At 41.4% G+C, this 20,445-nt stretch overlaps 1 protein-coding gene across 1 annotated transcript in view; it reads left to right on the top strand.

Annotated features, from left to right (window-relative positions):
* Positions 1 to 968: 968 nt before the first annotated feature.
* The window catches only part of LOC140194618 (putative methyltransferase NSUN7), an 89,792-nt gene continuing 70,315 nt past the window's right edge, over positions 969 to 20,445 (top strand). Inside the window, exon 1 of the mRNA XM_072251859.1 lies at positions 969 to 1,254. Within this exon, the coding sequence (XP_072107960.1) occupies positions 969 to 1,254 (286 nt within the window). The remainder of the gene's footprint in view (positions 1,255 to 20,445) is intronic.

The following is a 20,445-nucleotide window of genomic DNA, read 5'->3' as shown; positions in this document are numbered from 1 at the left end:
ATGGCTAGAACTTGAGTTTGGAGAAGATGGGAGGAGCCGAAAAAGAAATTGTAGAAGGTGAGGACCATCTCCACCAGATGGAGGAGGGTGCTGGTGGAGGGGAACTGATCAGGCCTGTTGTAGTGAAAAAAGTAGAGGGCTTTAAGGCATCCTTAATGGGGGCAGAGGTGTATAGGGTTATCCAGGAGGGCTCCCTGCTCTTTTGCAGAATAATACCTTGAGAAATTTTTCTCTTTTTTTTTTGAGAAGGGGGCCACAGTGTAATGGGTTATCTAAAGGACATCGTTTTTACTGCTGCTACATTTTCTTGGTTCTCCACTAAGATGCCAGTTTGCATTATGTGGTTAAACTCGTAGGTGAAACTTGAGGCTGCAGCCACATGACTATGTCACCATCTCTAACCATCTAATCGCCTAACTCTTCAATGGGGGAAAAAATCTTGAGTTGTTTTTCACTATTGTCTGTTATTTTTGTCAGCACATGTGGGCAAAAATACCTATTCTTCCAGTTCAAATTATCATCCATGCACTTATTATTGTTATTCCTTTGAATATGTTGTAAATAGCTATGTATAGATAGTAAAAAAGCACAATTATCTTTTTGTATTTTCCTTTGCAGTGGAAAAATTGTTGGTCCTTCCAAGGCGATTATGTGAGTATCATTAGAGATGAGTACCCAATACCAGTGGAACTATACCTTAATCATAAATATTTGCAGAAGGCATGAAATCTAGCAGAAAGAAATTGGAAAGGATGGAAAATTTACAATAAAATAAAATTGAACTGAAAGTAAAATGTTACAAATGCAACTGTTGAATTGTTTTCATTGTAAATTGTTCTGCTTAGTATAATTGCTTTAAATTCATTTAAGATAATTTATTAGCTAGGGTGAATTTGCCTTCTGATCTTTGCAGGAAAACTGGAACTTATTGAAGATTTCAATTCGTCATTCAAATTAAGAATTCAGAAATGCTGCATACAAAAAAAGGAGCAGATTATTCATCTGAAATTTCATCAGAGATTGCACATATTGATGAATTGACTATCTCACGTAGGACACATACTGGTGAGAATGATGGCTACCCTGATGCTGTTTACATGATTTCAGCTCACTTATTTCAGGGCATACATAATGAGAAACCTCCTCCTAGGAGGCTTATACGCTATGACAATAATTTCAAGTCACCTGTTCCACAAATCAAAGACGACAAACTCCACCGCACAGTGTACGATCTAGCCTTCAATGCTTTGAAGTGTAAGTAAAACATTTGGGTTACTTTTGTTGAAAAGAAATTGATTAACAAAGGGAGGCTGTAAAGTACCAGAAATGATGTTGTTTGGAGATAATAATTGAAGGAAATGGCTACAAAAGGGAAGGTAGAAAATAAGTGCAGTCAAAAGTGCAACACGTTAAGCCTGTATAGTCTTTTGATTTGATTATAAGTAGATAATACAATAGTTGGATCTTCCATTATAAAAAGTATATTGTCATTGTAATATAGACTGTGATGGATTATAAGGTGTTTCTGATTTTTTTTATATACAAAAGAAGTGTATTGCTTTATTCTTGGAGAGGCATAAGCTAAGTGAAAATCAATATATTAAAATGCTAAAGCTGGAATAAAATTACATAAATGCAATAATAACACCTGAGGTACAATCCCTCTTATTTTATATGGAGGTTTAATGAATGGAATACATAGCGAGATTTGTAGGGTGATAGTTGATAGTTCATGAAAATTAAGAAGGCATTCAATGAATTCGCATTTGGCTAGACCAACTAAATTGCTGGTCAATAGTAATGTTAGGACAAAGATAGTGGGGAAGCCATTAATTGTAATTCAATTGAATAACTATAGTAGTCAATTTCCCAGTTGGAAGTAACATTTTATGGCATGAATGCCACTATCGCTACTGCCTGAATGTTTTCTGTATTTTGCCACAAATAGCCAAAATCTGCTTCATTTGCTATTGGGATCAACTTTTTCCTGCTTCATCTTAACCCTGAGTGAGCTTGTAACATTTAACAACTCTTTATTCTCAGCCTTCTGTGGAAGTTGTGGTAAGGCAAAGATAGCCTGGAGCTATTGTAGTCAAGCAAGAACTATGAAGTGAGACTGCTGGGGACACCTCTGCTTACTTTTCCTTAAGGGAATATCTTGCCCGACAAATTCTTTGAAGAAATAACAAGCAGAATAGACAAAGGAGAATTGGTGAATGTTCTGTACTTGGATATTCAGAAGGCCTTTTGACAAGGTACCTCTCATGTGGCTGTTAAGAGACCATGGTATTACAGTAAAGATATTAGTGTATATGGCATTGGCTGATTGTCAGGAGGCAGAGAGTGGGAATAAAGGGAGCCTTTTCTCGTTGGCTACAGCTGACTAGTGGTGTTCTCCAGGTGTCTGTATTAGGACTGTTTTTTTGTGTTATATGTCAATGATTTGGATGAATTAATAGCTTTGTGGCCAAGTTTGCAGACAATATGAAGATAGGTGGAGAAGCAGGTAGTGTTAAGGAAGCAGAAAGGCTACAGAAGGGTTTAGATAGATTAGGAGAATGGACAAAGTAGTGGCAGATGGAATACAGTGTCAGGAAATGTATGGTCATGCACTTTGGTATGAGAAATAAAAGCATAGACTATTTTCTAAATGGAGAGAAAATTAAAAAATTTGAGGTAGAAAGAGACTTGCGAGTCCTTGTGTAGGATTCCTCAAAGATTAACTTGCAGGTTTGAGTTGGTGGTGAGGAAGGCAAATGCAATGTTAGCGTTCATCTCGAGAGGTCTAGAATACAAAAGCAAGGATGTAATGTTGAGACTTTGTAAAGCACTAGTGGGGCCTCACTTGGAGTACAGGTTTCCCCCACCATCCGAAGGTAGAGCGTTCCTATGAAACAGTTCGTAAGCCGAAATGTCGTAAAGCGAAGGAGCAATTACCATTTATATGGGAAAATTTTTTGAGCGTTGGCAGACCCAAAAGTAACCTACCAAATCATGCCAAATAACACATAAAACCTAAAATAACAGTAACATATAGTAAAAGCAGGAATGATATGATAAATACACAGCCTATATAAAATAGAAATACTTTTCCACAATCATTACTGAACTATTCTCCGTAGCGAAAATCTCACACAAGCGCTCTCGGCAAAAACACGGCACAAGTGCTCTCCAGTAACCTTTAAGCTATGAAGCTGCCAAATCATACCAAATAACACGTAAAAATACACAGCCGATATAAAGTAGAAATAATGTATGTACAGTGTAGTATCACTTACGGGAATCGGGAAGTCAGCGCCGAGCACACTACGCTGATGGTGGTGTGTTAGGCTGAGTCATCGGAGTTTGGGTGGTGCAGTGGCCCCCACCCTCCGGGCACGTACCTTTCAAAATTAAAGTCGTACTTTATCATTGCAGTGAAAGTCTTCACGTTCAGTTCACTACTGCATTCAGTTTTGATTGTTATCCTTTTTTCTTCCAATTGCATCAGCTCTTCATCTATCAGATCTTGGTCATGGGATGCCAAAACCTCTTCAACATCTCTTCGTCAGCTTCCACAAGCCAAACTCACTTTGTCCTTACTTCGTTCACCACGATCGAAACGCTTAATTATGTCTAGTTTTACGCTAAGTGTAACACCCTTACGAGCTCTTTTAGGCTTTTCCGATACTATAGAACTCATCTTGCAAACGACTGCTCACAGGCATGTGTTTAAGCAATGCTGGCTAGAATGCTGTTCCGAATCTGGGGGAGAGCAGCTGCTCGGGGCGCATGCTGATTTTTTTTCGTAACAGTGAAAACACCTTCTGAAAGTGAAAACAGTACTAATGTAGGTCTTTCGTAACAGTGAGGTTTCGTAAAGCGAACGTTCGAAAAGCGGGGGACACCTGTACTGTGATCAGTTTTGGATCCTTATGTGCTGAAACTGGAGAGGATTCAAAGGAAGTTCACGAAAATGATTCCGGGATTGAAAAGCTTATAGTATGAGGAGAGTTTAATGGCTCTGGGCCTGTACTCGCTAGAATTCAGAAGAATGAAGGAGGATCTCGTTGAGTGTTGAAGGGCCTCTAGAGTGGATGTGGAGAGGATATTTCCTATGGTGGGGGAGTCTAAGACCAGAAGACAAGCCTCAGAATAGAGGGGCATTCATTTAGAATGGAGATGATGAATTTCTTTAGCCAGATAGCGGTGAATCTGTGGAATTGGTTGCCACAGGTGGCTGTGGAGGCCCAAGTCATTGGGTATATTTAAGGTAGAGGTTGATAAATCAGTATATGAAGAGATACAGGGAGAAGGCAGGAAATTGGGGCTGAGAGGGAAATGGATCAGACATGATAAAATGCTGGAGAAGACTTGATCAGTCAGTGGCCCAAGTTTGTTCTTGTATTTTGTGGTCTGTGGCCTTGCTGCAGAAGAGATAGGCTGGGTTGACTGTGGAAGTGTGCACTTAAAGCCAGATGAGTGAGGCCTCTGTAGTGAGGCTTTTCCAGAAAATATAGTGTCCCTTTATACAATAGGGGGTGCGAGAGTTAGACGATAAGAATAACGGAAGAACATAACCAACACCTGAGGCTCTATTGCCTTTCATAACTTCAAAATATCTTTGGTTGTTCGCTGGAACTTTTGATTTTTTTTCATACCTCTATTGTGAATGATGATTGATCTTGCGAGAAAGAATTCAAACATATCCAATTTACAATGATCAATATCAGTAACTGGTAAGTCATTTCTGTATTTAAAAAGAGTTTTCTGTTCCGACTTCAGAACCGTGTGGGTGACAGGGGCCATACTGTTCCCCTTGTGCATAAGTAAAATAAAAATGCTTGAGTGGTAAGAGTACGTGTGTTCTGGGCCCAGTTATTTTTGTTTTGCTATCAGCGATGATAGTTACTTGGAGGTTGCATAGAGATGCCTAGCCCTTGGCTTTGTAATAAAGGAGAAAGGAATTCAGCCCCGGTAGCCGATCATTCCTAAATCCTAGGCTGCTCATATTTGAACAAGGGACTGAGTCTAGATGCTGTACCCCTGCCTTCCCCAGGCACGTCTTTGACAAAGCGTGAATGACTTGCATCCTTACAGCCAGTGCAGTGAATCTCATTATGCCTTAGGAGTAGTACATGCCAATGGACAGTTATGGAAGCTCTGAGCTTCTCACTTCTTCTGAACTCTGATAAAACATGGTGAACTAACTATGAAGGTGTGAAAGCCCAAATAACAGCTCTTGAGTACTCAGTGTGGCTGGCATTAGTCGGTTCCCTGCCTCAGGCGGCAGTTCCCAACAGCACTATGGGAGGCGGAGGAGTGCAGAGGGGATGAGCAAAATGTTGATTTAAATGTATCTTGAACTGATTTAGCAGGAGCCCTAAGAAAATGTTTTCCTCTGCACTGTAGATTGGCACAAAAAAAAGTTTTGGACAGGAGACAGTGATGTTAATGAATATGTAGAATGCGTGTGTAAAAGTTTCAAAAGTATACAGATTAACTCTACAAGCATGGATGCCTGTCTTAATAAACGTTAGTGTAAATAAGTTGCAACGTACACTAGGATAAAGGAAAAACATATTATTAATTGTGTGAGATGAGAATTAAGTAAAATTGTGAGGATTTTACAATATTGCCAAAAGCAATAACATTAGAGGATTAAAGCTATTAAGGGGAATAGGGACAATACCTGTGTGACTACCCAGCTGCTTAACTGTAGCCTCTGGGCAAATTTGTGCATTATTTAAAAGGTATTATAATAGCTGTCCTATACAATTCATATGATATTTTAATTTATAGCTTTGTTTTATACTTAATGAAATTGACAGTGACCAAATTTTGGCTATTTGTTACCAGATTAACTACTTCAAATTTCACTGTAAATCTCAAGTTCTAACATTATTACTTTTTTTATATATATTTGCGCCTCATATGACCCATTTGTGACTAGCAATTTTTGTTTTGAACAGTGTAGTTGATTGGAATCAGTTGTATTATCACCGGCATGTGACATGAAATTTGCTAACTTAGCAGCAGCAGTTCAATGCAGTACATAATCTAGCAGAGAGAAAAAAAATAATAAATATACAAGTAAATCAATTATGCATATTGATAGATTTTTTAAAAACGTGCAAAAACAGAAATACTGTATATTTTTTTTTAGAAGTGAGGAAGTGTCCGAAGCTTCAATGTCCATTTAGGAATTGGATGGCAGAGAGGAAGAAGCTGTTCCTGAATCACTGAGTGTGTACCTTCAGGCTTCTGTACCCCCTACCTGATGGTAACAGTGAGAAAAGGGCATGCCCTGGGTGCTGGAGGTCCTTAATAATGGACGCTGCCTTTCTGAGACACCGCTCCCTAAAGATGTCCTGGGTACTTTGTAGGCTAGTGCCCAAGATGGAGCTGACGAGATTTACAACCTTCTGCAGCTTCTTTCAGTCCTGTGCAGTAGCCCCTCTATACCAGACAGTGATGCAGCCTGTCAGAATGCTCTCCACGGTACAACTATAGAAGTTTTTGAGTGTACTTGTTGACATGCCAAATCTCTTCAAACTCCTAATGAAGTACAGCTGCTGTCTTGCCTTCTTTATAGCTACATCGATAGCTACATTGGGACCAGGTTGGATCCTCAGAGATCTTGACACCCAGGAACTTGAAGCTGCTCAGTCTCTCCACTTCTGATCCCTCTGAGGATTGCTATGTGTTCCTTCATCTTACCCTTCCTGAAGTCCACAATCAGCTCTTTCGTTTTACTGACGTTGAGTGCCAGGTTGTTGCTGTGGTACCATTCCACTAGTTGGCATATCTCACTCCTGTACACCCTGTCGTCACCACCTGAGATTTTACCAATAATGGTTGTATCGTCAACAAATTTATAGATGGTATTTGAGCTATGCCTAGCCTAACTATTCTAACTGTATGGGTTTTACAGTTCTTAGATCCAAGAAAGATGGAAATGGAACAGTAGGCACGATAGGGGTAAACATGGGGATGTCCACAAGGGGTGTATTCTTGTTAGCAGACAATCTGTCCACTGGGCTTGAAGATGCCCATGGGTCAAGGCAGCTTTGATAACAGTTTCCGCTTCTACCTTGGATCATGAGCTGTTGGCTTGTTAAGCAGCTTCACATGTGGCCCTTGTCAAAGGTCTTAAAAAACTGAAGTGGACAACATGAATTGATCCTCCATTGTCTATTCTGCTTGTTAGTTCAGAGATTTCCAACAGGTTTGTCAGACAAGATTTTCCCTTGAGGAAACCATGCTACTATGGCCTATTTTATCATGTGCCTCCAAGTATCCTGAGACCTCCTTCGCCTCACTATAGGAAGGATGTGGAAACCTTTGAAAGGGTGCAGAGGAGATTTACAAGGATGTTGCCTGGATTGGGGAGCATGCCTTATGAGAATAGGTTGAGTGAACTTGGCCTTTTTTCCTTGGAGTGACAGAGGATGAGAGGTGACCTGATAGAGGTGTATAAGATAATGAGAGGCATTGATCATGTGGATAGTCAAGAGGCTTTTTCCCAGGGCTGAAATGGCTAGCACGAGAGGCAGAGTTTTAAGGTGCTTGTAAGTAGGTACAGAAGAGATATCAGGGGTAAGTTTTTTTTACGCAGAGAATGGTGAGTGCGTGGAATAGGCTGCTTGCGACTGTGGTGGAGGCAGATACGATAGGGTCTTTTAAGAGACTCCTGGACAGGTATATGGAGCTCAGAAAAGTAGAGGGCTATGGGTAACCCTAGGTAATTTCTCAGGTAAGGACATGTTTAGTACAGCTTTGTGGGCCGAAGGGCCTGTATTGTTCTGTAGGTTTTTTATGTTTCACTGCCACCCATATGCACTGTAGCCCACACAGTTTACTTTAAATAATCTGTTCCCGAACTGTACTTAAGAACTTGACTGATTTTAATTCTGCCTGTTTTAAAATACCATTTCGTGTAAGCCTGCATGTAATTTTTCTTTGGCTTTTCCTCCTGATCTGATGTGAAAAAAAATTAGTTGAACATTTTAGTGGATATGTGGCATGTGCGTGTCATATATCTGTGAAGATGACACAACTACCTTCCCTCCTGCTCTGCTCAAGCAGCTGAACTTCTTTGCCTCAAGAAAAGCTTGCAGCCAATGCAGTGAAGCTCATTATACCTTAGGAGAGTAACGTGTAAATGGACAGTTATGGAAACTATGTGAGTTTCTTACTTCTTCTGAACTCTGATAAAACACGGTGAGCTAACTATGAACCTCTTCTGCTTTTGAACTACTTGCTGTAAACTGTTATAAACTATGCGATTTGTACTAACGGTAACGATAAAATAACTAGATGGAACAAACAAGTTGACTCCTTTGCTATGGCACGACAGCAGATCCTTATAGTGGAGGAATTACATGCAGAATTAAAAGAGCTAAAACCTAACTGATTTATTGGCAGCTTGACAAGTCGTGGTGTGAGAATAATGTATGAACAAAGAAGTGTTTATTGCATGAGGACTACACTGTGTACCCCTTATCAGAATATGTATTTGATAACAATGTGTGTCAGTAGCTCCAAACACTATTCTGGGCTCGCTTGGCTGCAGATTTTCTCAAGCTCAGTGAACGGAGACTCTGTGTTGCCAACTGAGACACAAGCTTGCTAATAAACAGTATGTACTTTCAAGTAAATCGTGTTTGACAGTTATTCCCTGGGTCTGAACCAAAAGGCCTCAGGCAGAGAGGCAGATCGACATCCTGGCACAGCAAGCAGGGTCCCAATATGTGGTAGACCCCTCACCAAAATTGAATAAGTGAACCAACAGACCGTTGGGGTGAATCAGAGACGAACGGGCCCACAAGGTAAGCTTTAACTTGTTTCATCTCTGCTCTCTGATGACTCTGTTTGTTCCCTCATTTTGGCGGGGAAAATCCACTGAAGGGACCCAAAGGGAATGGAAAATTCGAGACGGGCGGTTTGAGACCCCTGGAATACGCTTAGACAAAGGGGAGAGGGAGTAGGTTACAGAAAATAATAGACAAATATTCAGATAATGGAAAGAAACTGAGACAAATGTCATTCCAATTGTCTAAAAATTTGAGAAAAGACAATTGGCCTGCAGGAGGTACATTTGATTTAAATTCAATATGGAAAGGGAAGGCAGGGAAAGAGTATGGTCGCCTGATTGGCCTATGGCGATGTGAGGCAGAAATGAAAGTAGCCAGACATAAATTGTTTGACTGATAATGCTAAGCGGAGAGGGATAGACGTACATAATAGAAGAGGCAACCCTAGGAATTGGCAAGAGTTGAGAGCGATTTGTGAAGAATGAGATAAGGGACAGAAACAAACAGGAGCCGGGGAAATAAATTGTATCAGAGACAAAACATACTGGCCGTGGAAGAATGAATAAAGGGAAATGGAAAATAAAAATAATTCTGGGATACCCCATCTCTATCCAGACATACTGACCGATTTCCCCAAATGATACTGATGATGATTGGGAATGGGTAAAGTGAGCTAATAATCCTGCCATACTACCCACAGCTGCGTCGGCACCTGTCTTACCACGGTCAGGTTCCCCACCCCCATATGGTTCTCACCCTGGTGCCTCAGCCGCCAACTCGACAGTCATTGCATCGCCACCGACCGTTTCTCCAGAACGTTTGGGAAGCCCAATACCCGTTTCTCCCCGCACGTGCAGTCAGACTGGACCTCTCCCGGACTGGACCCTGAACAAGGGCCATTGGTTTTACCAGGACTGATACAGACTCAGTATCAATTGCCCATGAGGACCGTTCCTAACCCACAAGCTGGTGTGGTGAGACAAGCACCTACTATGCAAATCCATAAACCCTGGACCCCTTCCGAATTCTGTGGTATACTGAATGTTGCCCCTGACAAAAAGGTCAACCCCCAAGGGTTCTGTATTATTTAAGAACTGTCCTGACTATTTATTCTGCTAACTTCAGAGATTTGTTCCCTTTGGCTATGGCCGCCCTGATTCCTACTGATCAGACACGATTCACCACTCGGCTCGGGCATGGCAACTACGACCAGTTAATCGCGACCAGACAAACTGAACCGCGGACCGTTGAAAATATATTGGACGCCTTATCCCACATTCTGGCCCCTTCCATAGATCTTAAAGTATAAACCCAGGAAAGGTGATGGTTTCCTAGAATGCTTTAATGCCGCTTATTCTGCATGATTGGGAGATCCGCTGTAGGCAGATGGAACCAGTCCCCACAGTACTGTGCTGTCTTCCTTCAAGCCCTGCCCAGCAAGGTGGCCGACAGGGTTAAAGTCAACAATATGAACTAGTTAGAATCCACTCAAACTTCTGAAAGCCATTTTGAATTAGATAGTAATTCACAAAGACAAAGTATTTCTAGGAAAGCTGTAAATCAGATAAAGAGGATCACTATTTATCATTGTAGCTGTATTAACAATCTGTGGCCTTGTCAGAAAGAAGTGTCTAGTTCAGTCTTTCAAAGCAAACCACAGAGGCCATCTAGAGGGAAAAAGTTCATTTTTATTTTAATATTTGTTTTCTTTCCTTGTGGGGAAAGGTTAATTTTTGATTTTGTCCAATTCTGAACAATATAAGGACACTACATTATACTTCTTTAAAAAAAAATTAGTGTGTTAAGTTTGTCAGAAAAAAGATTTATTTGTTTTTTAAAAGGTTTTGTTATCAATTGTGGCACCAATGTAGTACATATCTTAATAGACCAGAAAGTACCAGATTCAGCCCTTGACCTGTGCTAATTAACCCCCATTGTTAATACACTACACCGACTCAGATACATAAATTCCTGGGCCTTGTCAACTTCAGCTGCACTAGATATGGGGTCCTTCTCCTACAGAACCCCCTTCCCCATTTTTTCCCCTGTTCTACTGTGAACCCAGCCACCTTTTCAGAATGCCCATCCGTGCATCTAGATTCACCATACCATGATTGTGTAACAATAAATCACCAATTGATAGAAGTCCAACCTGACATGACTGACATCCCCCTCGCTAACCCGGACTTGGTCTTCTATGTAAATGGAAGGTCCTTTATAGATAAGCAAGATAAGTGCCGTGCAGGATATGCTGTTGTTTCCGACATAGAAACCATGGAGTCCGCTTCCTTTCTTTCTTCTCACTTGGTGCAACAAGATGAACTCTTTTACTCAGTACAGCGTACATCCTAGCCACTGGGAAATCAGCCAATATTTTTACAGATTCTAGATATGCCTTTGGAGTTGCTTATGACTTCAGCAAATTTTGGAAAGCTAGGGGTTATGTCACCTCCTCTGGTATGCCCATCACTAATAAAATTTACATCGGCAGCCTTTTCTCCGCCGTCTCTGTCTTCCTTTACCATTGGCCATTATTAAATGCTCTGCACACACTGACGGTACGACTGAGACCGACCGTGGAAACAACAGAGCAGACTCGGCTGTGAAGCAAGCTGCCCTTACCGGAGCACTGACTGTTCCCCAAATGACGGATCGCTGGGGAAAACCTGAATCCCCCATTTCCGAATCAAAGGGTGTGCCTGGAATTGAGAATGAGCGTGTTTTACAGAGGGACGCCTCTGAAAAAGAGAAAGCCACCTGGGAATCGGCTGGATGTTTTTACTCACCGACCGAGGACCTCGGGCTTACTCCTGCCCGTCAGGTCTGCGTACCTGAAACTGTACTGGACTATATTGTAGATTTTGTGCATACCAATACTCACCTTGGCAAGGAGGGAATGCTAAGGCAATGTCTGGAATCATGGTGGAGCCCGGACCTGGAGAAAGCAGCAGAGAATGTTGCTAGATGATGTCTGATATGCCAAGAACATAATCCAGGAAAAGGCACCCCATGCCCAAAGGGATGTAGCCCATTGCCAAGATGCCCTTTCTGCCAACTACAACTGGATTTTATCGAATTACTGTTGTAAGTATTGTCTTGTAATTCTTGATGTTTTTAGTAGATGGATTGAAGCATATCCCACCACAGATAACAAAGCTGATATCGTGGTGCATATTTTGTTGAAAGAAGTCATTCCCAGATTCGGGGTACCAGAGCAAGTTGTATCTGACAAAGGCCTGCATTTTGTGGGTGAGATTAATATCCAACTACGCCAGGCTCTGGATATTAAACAGACATTCCATTACCCCTGCAGACCTCAGGCCGTTGGCCTGATTGAAAGGACTAATGGGACGCTAAAAACAAATTGGCTAAATTAAGACAAGAAACTGGTCAAAATTGGCTCAAAGTGCTACCGATAGTCTTGTTCCAGATGAGAACTCATTAACAGACCAAACATGGTCTGTCGGCAGCTGAAATAGTATATAGCAGACCAAATAGTATATGGCAGACCGTTAAGAACTCCCTGAAGGGCTGCCTTGCCAATTCCAAAATTACCTGAGATGGACCTGAATGAAATGTCGAATGAAATTGTAGGGTACGTCCTGGTACTAACCAAATCTCTCCAGGTCCTGCATTCACAGGTGAAGGAGGCCCACCGGGAAGGAGTGGAACTGGAAAATGAGCATTGAGTTTGCCGAAGGAGACTTTGTTTTCAGAGGGAACCATCTTAGAAAGCAGCTTGAGCCTCGCTGGAAGGGACCCTACCAAGTGTTACTGACCACTCCAGCAGTCAAACTACAAGGACTTCCGAAATGGACATATCTAGGACGTGTCAAACTTGTGCCTTCATGACTAAGCTATTACTGTCTGTACTTGTAATCTTAAGCACTTGTATTGTAGTAACCAAGCCAAACCCCTTCCTGTCGCTTTGCTATAGTTATAATGGGAAAACCAACTTTTCTGCCTGCTGGGTGTGTGCAGCGATTCCTCCCCATGGGAAGATAGGGTTTCCCCTAAAAGCCATTCCACTGAACAGCAGTGAACAATGGTCAGTCTGGGCCTTTTCTAATGATGCTCAGACTAGTGAGGTTCAAAAGTGCACCAGTGATGTGATTGGAGACTGGTGCCACTGCTTTGATGGTTGGTGCATTTGTCCCCTCCTGGAAAAAGACATCTGATGGGGATGTCAGATATCGTGGTCCTCTACTGTTGTCAGATCTGACCAACTGGCAAATACTATGTGCTACTGTAATTTCAAAGGTAAGGGGACTTGCTTTCTGGACAATAGCACCTGTGCCATTTATACAATGGCTGAACCACCGCTGGTTTGCGGGGAAAGGGCCTACTTGTGGCTCCCAGGAGAGACAGCTAGCCGATGGGTCACCCAACAAGAGAGCAGAAATTGGATGGGATGCTGCTTCCTGGCTTACCTTGTACTCTACTTGTGAATGCTGAAAACACTGAACCAGCACCCTTTCCTCCTATGGCAAAAGCGAGGAATCTCATAACTGGAGTGCTTCTGGATGACAGCTTTCCCCTTCTACGGGGCGGCCCACAATTCAAGGGAAATCATCAACCTGGCCGCAGTTTTGGAGGAGATGGCCAATAGTACCGTTAAGGCCATGGATGGTGTCCAGGATCACATGAGGGCCATCACAGCTGAAATGATGGCTCTACAACAGACTGTTTACAGAACTGAATGGCCCTCGATTTTGTTCTGGCTGAAAAAGGAGGTGTGTGTGCCGCTATAGAACAAGAGTGCTGCACGTACATCCCAGAGGAATCAGAGAGCATTACCTCTCTCTCCGTTCACATTCAAAAGGAGGTAAGTAAAATCCAGAAATTCGGGGCTGACCTACATGGCTTTAGCTCAAAAGGAGGATTGTGATCCTTCAGTGGCATCTTGGCAGGATGGAGCGGTATACTGCTACATTACTCTATCACCATCTCAGGAGTACTCTTACTTATTGCACTTTTCCGATGTTTATGGCCCCTTGTCAGCCGGTGCTTTTGCTCTACACCCACAGGGATATTTATACAAAGAGTTCCCCTAGAAAGAAGGGGATCTCAGAGAGACCGAGGGGCAAATGATGAGGATGGAGACTGCAATGACATAGAAAGCCCATCAGCTTATCCCAAGGGTTACTACCCACCCTTCTTACATGAATATGAAAATTAAGATGTACAACAACCCCCATATTGATAATCCTAGTTGTCATGAAATGACAAAAGGAGGGAATGAGGAATTATTGGCAGAATTAATAGAGCTAAAACCCAACTGACGTGTTGTCAGCTTGACAAGTCGTGGTGTGAGAATAATGTATGAACAAAGAAGTGTTTATTGCATGAGGACTACACTGTGTACCCCTTATCAGAATATGTATGTGATAACAATGTATATCAGTAGCTCCAAACAGTATTCTGGGTTCACTTGGCTGCAGATTTTCTCAAGCTCTATGAGCAGAGACTGTGTTTCCAACTGAGACTCAAGCTTGCTAATCAACAATATATACTTTTAAGTAAATTGTGCTTGACAGTTATTCCCTGGGTCCGAACCTAAATGCCTCTGGTAGAGAGGCAGATCGACATAGCACTCCACTGTGATCAGGCTGCAAATACTTTTCAAATCCTTTTGAAGAATAAGTACAATTACAGCATGATATGTCAAAGGCTGAAAGGACTTTATGTATTGAAGCATATTATGTGCAAACCTATAAAGGATGATAGGTATAATCAAAATTGAGAGGTTCTTGACCATAGTAAGAAAAGTAGCAGCAACTGCATGATTTGCCAGAGACACAATCCTGAAAGACACTACCGGTATCTGCCGCCGCTGGACCCTTCCCCAGGAGGTTATTTGCGCTTTATGCAGTTACCTAATGTATGGGTTGTGATTATACAGCTGTTACTGCTTTGTCATCAAACGCAGAGAAATAACACTGTAACTATTGCTAAATATTATGATAATTTCAAAGTTTCAAAGTGCGTTTCTTATCAAAGTATGTGTACAGCATACTTCCCCGAGTTTCATCCTCCCACAGGCAGCCACAAAAGAAAGAAACATCATGGAATGCATTGAAAGAAAATATCAAGTGCCAGACATGCAAAAAAAAAGAACAAACTGCACAAACAGCAAAAAGTGAGCAATTAACACACAGAATATTAAACATCAAACCACAGTGTCCCTGAAACAATCCAGGAGAGACAGTCATCAAGTCGGTTCAGTTTAGTGCTACATTGATGACTGCAGGCCTCGGCTGCGAAGCCAATCCTGTGCCGAAGCGGCTCAATCAAATCAAGCAAATAATAAAAAAAAGAGTAACCAGAAGCATGTGGACATAGTTCAGAAGAAGCATCTTTAAAAGAAGTAGAAGTAGTTTTGTGAGCTGCCTGTGAAATGTCGCCATTAGTCGCTGGCTGCATCTTCCTGGTTTGGGATACCGCGAAAATCCCAAGGGATAACGGTCCTCATAAAGGTCTCACAATGTAAATATCATTTCACCTGGCCTTGCCACAATCAATTTTATGGGGCAGCTGAAAGACAGACTGGGGCCCTGAAATGCAGTTTAGCTAAATTGCACAATAAGACCGAACTAAAGGGGCCGGAGGTGCTTCCACTGGCACTCGTGACATTGTATTGCACTCCAAACTGTGCCAACAGACCTATCTCCACTTGAGATAGTTTTGGGATGTCTCAGGCATTTGCTAGTCACCCCTCCCTTTTCAATTAAACAGGTGTACATCCATACTATGAGTGAAAGCTGGTTGCAGTATTGTATAGCACTAACACCAACTCTTAAAGATTCCCATCAATGAGTACTTCAAACCCAAAAGGTCATGCTGGCTGCAAAGTGTCAGACCCACCAGTTGGGCACTGATGTGAACCTGTCGATGGGGGAAAGAAACTGTCTGGAGTCCATTCCAAATGTTGCTGACCACGTATAGCACTTAAAGGTCCATGGAAAGCTGATGTGGGTACAGTCCTTGCACATTAAAGCAGCGGTGCCACCAGGCCAGGGACTGATGGATTATTTTCTCACCTTAAGTGTCCAACATACAGTATACCTTTTTGGTAATCTGGACATCCATTTTCTGCCTAAGTGCAGAGGTAGCACACAACTTGAATAGTCCTAACACTTTTTTTTGCTGGAGTTATGAATATGTGTTGCGTACTAACCAGTCAGGTTGTTGGGTGTGCTCTAGAGAGCACACATACTAGGAGCTCCCAACCTTGTGTATGTGATGGACTGATACCTGATATGTTGGGAACCTCTGGTTATAGACTCTTATACATTTGAAGGTGGGTTGCCAATGCATTTAGACAGCTGGATCATAGTGAGTTTGATTCCATGTTTTACCTTGATAACACAATTAGAACACTAAAGGGAGCACAGGATTGCACTGCCCATAGAAATGGCTCTTGCTAATTTAACTGTTTCAAGGGATAGTATCAAGCTACTTAAAACGATTGCATAACCCCACCAATCCAAAGCTGCTTCATAGGGATAGGGGTGAGGTATGTTACTGGAACCATCAAGGGATGGGACCAGACTTGGTCTGTAAAATGTCTATACTACTGGTGACGCTGCAAATCCCATTAACAGTACTCACTGGGTATGTGGCCAACAAGCCTATTGCTGGCTGCCAGGGGTACTCCTTCTAAAAGGGGATCTTTGACCTGAATCAAAGCCATGGAGGGGCTGCCGATGTCTGGCCTATGTAATACTATATAGATTTATCACCTGCCTACTCTCTCTCTACGTTGTACTGCGTGGCCCTACCATCGAAAGACTGTGGAGACGGATTGTTTCTAGATTGTAGTATTCCGGTACTGAAAACCTGACAGACTGGCTCGTGAAAGCATTAACATGGCCTCAGCACTGCTGGAGAAGCTGGCTACTAACACAGCATCAGCACTATGTGATACAAGTCAGGCCATCAATGACATTACTGCTGAAACACTGGCAATCTGCACTGTGGCCCTTCAAAATTGGCCCTGATGAAACTGTCATAGCATTTCAGAGGCTCTGCATTATTGATACTCGGTATGATTCCTGTTGTCCTCTGAGGAAGGAGTGCAGAAGTTGTGTTGAGGAGAAGTCTCACTACAGAGGCCTCACTCGACTAGCTTGAATACACACTATCGCAGTCAAACCAGCCTATTTCATCTGTCATAAGCAGAGGTGTCTCTGATGGTCTCATTTCAAGGTCACACTTGACTACAACTGCCCCAGGCTAATTTTGCCTTACCTAAAGCATATTGTACCTTTACGTAATAGGTGGTGCTGGAGACAGAAGATAAGAATGATGAAAAGATGTGAAAATTAAGGCTCTATTGTCCACTAATTTCAAAATATCATTGGCTGTCTGCTTGAAGTTTCGATTGACTTTAACACTTCTCTTGTGAATGGTGATTGATCTTGCATGTGAGGAATTCAAACATACAATTTACAATGATCAATATCAGTAAAATGAGTTTCAGGTGAATCCTCCAGTAAGTTTTCATCAAGACCAGACTCATTATTGATCACAACAGTCATAGTAGCAACTTCTCTCTCATAATACGGTTTTATCATATTTATATGACACAGCTGTGTTGTCTTTCTCCGATCTGGAGTTTTTTTACCACATAATCCACATCATTTACCTTAGATTTAATCTCATAAGGACCATGGAATTTGGCTTGTAATGGGTTTGTTTGCACTGGGAAGAGAACCAACACCTTATCTCCAGGCTTAAATGACCTCATCCTAGCTTCCTTATCATACCACGTCTTCATCTTCTCTTGAGCTCTTTAAATTTTCCTTGGCCAAACTACAAGCTTTGTACAATCTGTCTTTAAATTTCAAAACATAATCTAGCATACTAGTGTCTACTTCTTTATTAATCCACTGTTCCTTCAACAAAGCCAAAGGTCCTCGAACTCTATGTCCAAACACAAGTTCAAAAGGACTAAAACCTAATGATTCCTGTACTGCCTCTGTTACTGCAAAAAGTACTAAATGTATACCTTCATCCCAGTCCTTTTCATTTTCCACACAATATGTCCTAATCATAGTTTTTAGTGTAGAATGAAATCTCTCCAAGGCTCCTTGTGATTCTGCTTTGCTCCCAGTTTATAAACTATCTGCTGAAACAACCCAGCCATAAAATTACTACCTTGATCTGGTTGTATTTCCTTAGGCAACGCAAAATAAGTAAAGAATTTTATAAGAGCTTTTGTCACAGTTTTAGCTGTTATATTCCTAAGAGGTAGTGCCTCTGGAAACCTAGACGCTGTGCACATAATAGTTAATAAATATTGATTTCCAGTTTTAGTTTTTGGCAAAGGACCTACAGTCTACAATGATTTTTGAGAACGGCTCACCAAATACTGGAATTGGTTGCAGTGGGGCCACTGGAGTAACCTGATTAGGTTTACCAAAAATTTGACATGTATGACACATTCTACAAAATGTCGCCACATCTTGTCTTAAACCAGGCCAATAACAATGTTTAGAAACTTTGTGCATAGTTTTCTTTACCCCTAAATGACCACCCAAAGGAATACTATGAGCCATAGTCAAAATCTCATTTCGGTAAATTTTAGGAACAACAACCTGATGATTAACTTCCCATTCCTCACTAGCAGGAATGGTAGGCAATCTCCACTTTCTCATTAATACCCCCTTTTCAAAATAATATCCAACTGGTACTTTTCCAATTTCACTATCTGGAAGAGCTTGTTCTTTTAACTATCTCAGGATCCCTACCCTGCTCTGCTATCATCTCCTTCTGAGATAAAGACAAATCTTCCTTACCACCAAAATCCTGATCAAATAAGGTAGGTAAGAAAGTTTCTGATACATCCTCAAAATTCAAATCTTGATTTGAACTGTCATGGGTAACAACCTCATCCTTTACATCAGTCTTTTTAGCCATAACTCTTGTCACAACACAGGAAGAATCTGTGTTAGAATCCCTCTGTGGTTCCTCAGAATTTGAATTGATTGTCAAATGCACTTCAGGGAAAACTTGTCCACCTGCTAAATCATTCCCTAACAAAAGAGAAACATCATTCACAGGTAAATTGGATTGTAGTCCTACTTTAACAACCCCTGTAACTAATCCTGACCTTAAATTTACTCTATGTAAATGTACTGGCATAAGGGCACTCCCTACTCCTCTTATATAATTTACCTCACCAATGTCAGACTCATCACTAAACCTTAGCACACTGTCTAATATTAGTGATTGCGAAGTGCCAGTATCTCTATCGGTACTGCATTGGATCCTTCTTTCAAGGATACAAATCCTTCTGTCATAAAAGCCTCATATCCCTTCTTAACTTGGTCAGACTCTGACACATCTTCATTAATATTTTCTAGACCCTGTGGCTTTACAGGTTTTTAAATATGCTGCACACGCGTCTGGGGCCACTTCTTTCTCTTTCCTTTTCAATCGGAAGCAATTAGCCACTACATGGTCCTGACAAAGGGTCTCGGCCTGAAACGTCGACTGCACCTCTTCCTACAGATGCTGCCTGGCCTGCTGCGTTCACCAGCAACTCTGATGTGTGTTGCTTGAATTTCCAGCATCTGCAGAATTCCTGTTGTTAGCCACTACATGTCCAGGTTTCTTACAATAATTACAAATAATACCAAAATGTCTTTCCTTCACATGTCTCCCTTCATCCTTACTTTTCTCACTAACTTCAGATTTAATGTCTGATTTACCTTGACTCTCTGGGCTAGTTTTCCTTTTAAAAAAATTACCTGGAGAAAATTTACTCTTGTGAATTGAAACATACTTGGCAATCTCCTGCGCTGTAGCAGTGCCCCGTTCATTTAAGTATGTTCTCACTTCAACAGGAATGCTTCTTTTAAATTCCTCCTGCAAAATCAGCTCTTTTAATTTATTATACTCCCCATTCACATTTTTAGAGGAAACCCATCCCTCAAAACACACAGATTTCTCATAAGCAAATTCCACCTAAGTTTTTTCCACGGATTTCTTCAGACTTCTAAATCTTTCTCTATATGCTTCCGGAACCATCTCATATGCCTTTAATATATTCTCTTTAACAATATCATAATCCAGTGCTTGCTCAGCATTTAAAGCTGTATAAACTTGTTGTGCCTTGCCTTTAATTACACTTTGTAACATCACTGGCCATTGGTCCTTTGGCCACTTTAAACTCAGAGCAACTGTTTCGAAATGTTGGAAATATGCGTCCACATCAGCTTCATTAAATGAAGGAGTCAGAACAACCTCACGACTAGCAATAAATTGTTTCATAGAACCAGAAGACTGATTCCCAGACCTTATTTTCTCCATCTCTAGCTCAAATTTCCTCTGGTTTTCAGCTTCTCTTTCTTTCATTTCCACTTTAAGTCTTTCAAACTTTAACTGTTCAAAATGCAACTGCATTTCCAGATTACTCATTGGAAACTTCTCTAACACCTCCTCATCAAAATATTCCAGATTAATATAATGTTCAACAATTTTCCTTTGTATGAAAGCTTTGGTGGAATTTTCCTTATTCCTTTAATATCCAACTTCCTAGCAATCTCCAGTACCACAGGTTTTCGCGCAGTCTCTAAAAATCCCGAGTCAGGCGTCTTCAAAAACTCGTCAATATCCATTGTTGCTGAATACAACACACACACCA

Source organism: Mobula birostris, chromosome 3, assembly GCF_030028105.1.
Source record: "Mobula birostris isolate sMobBir1 chromosome 3, sMobBir1.hap1, whole genome shotgun sequence".
NCBI classification, from domain to species: domain Eukaryota; kingdom Metazoa; phylum Chordata; class Chondrichthyes; order Myliobatiformes; family Myliobatidae; genus Mobula; species Mobula birostris.
The sequence above is the reverse complement of the archived record's forward strand: the minus strand, read 5'-3'. Positions and strand labels throughout refer to the sequence as shown.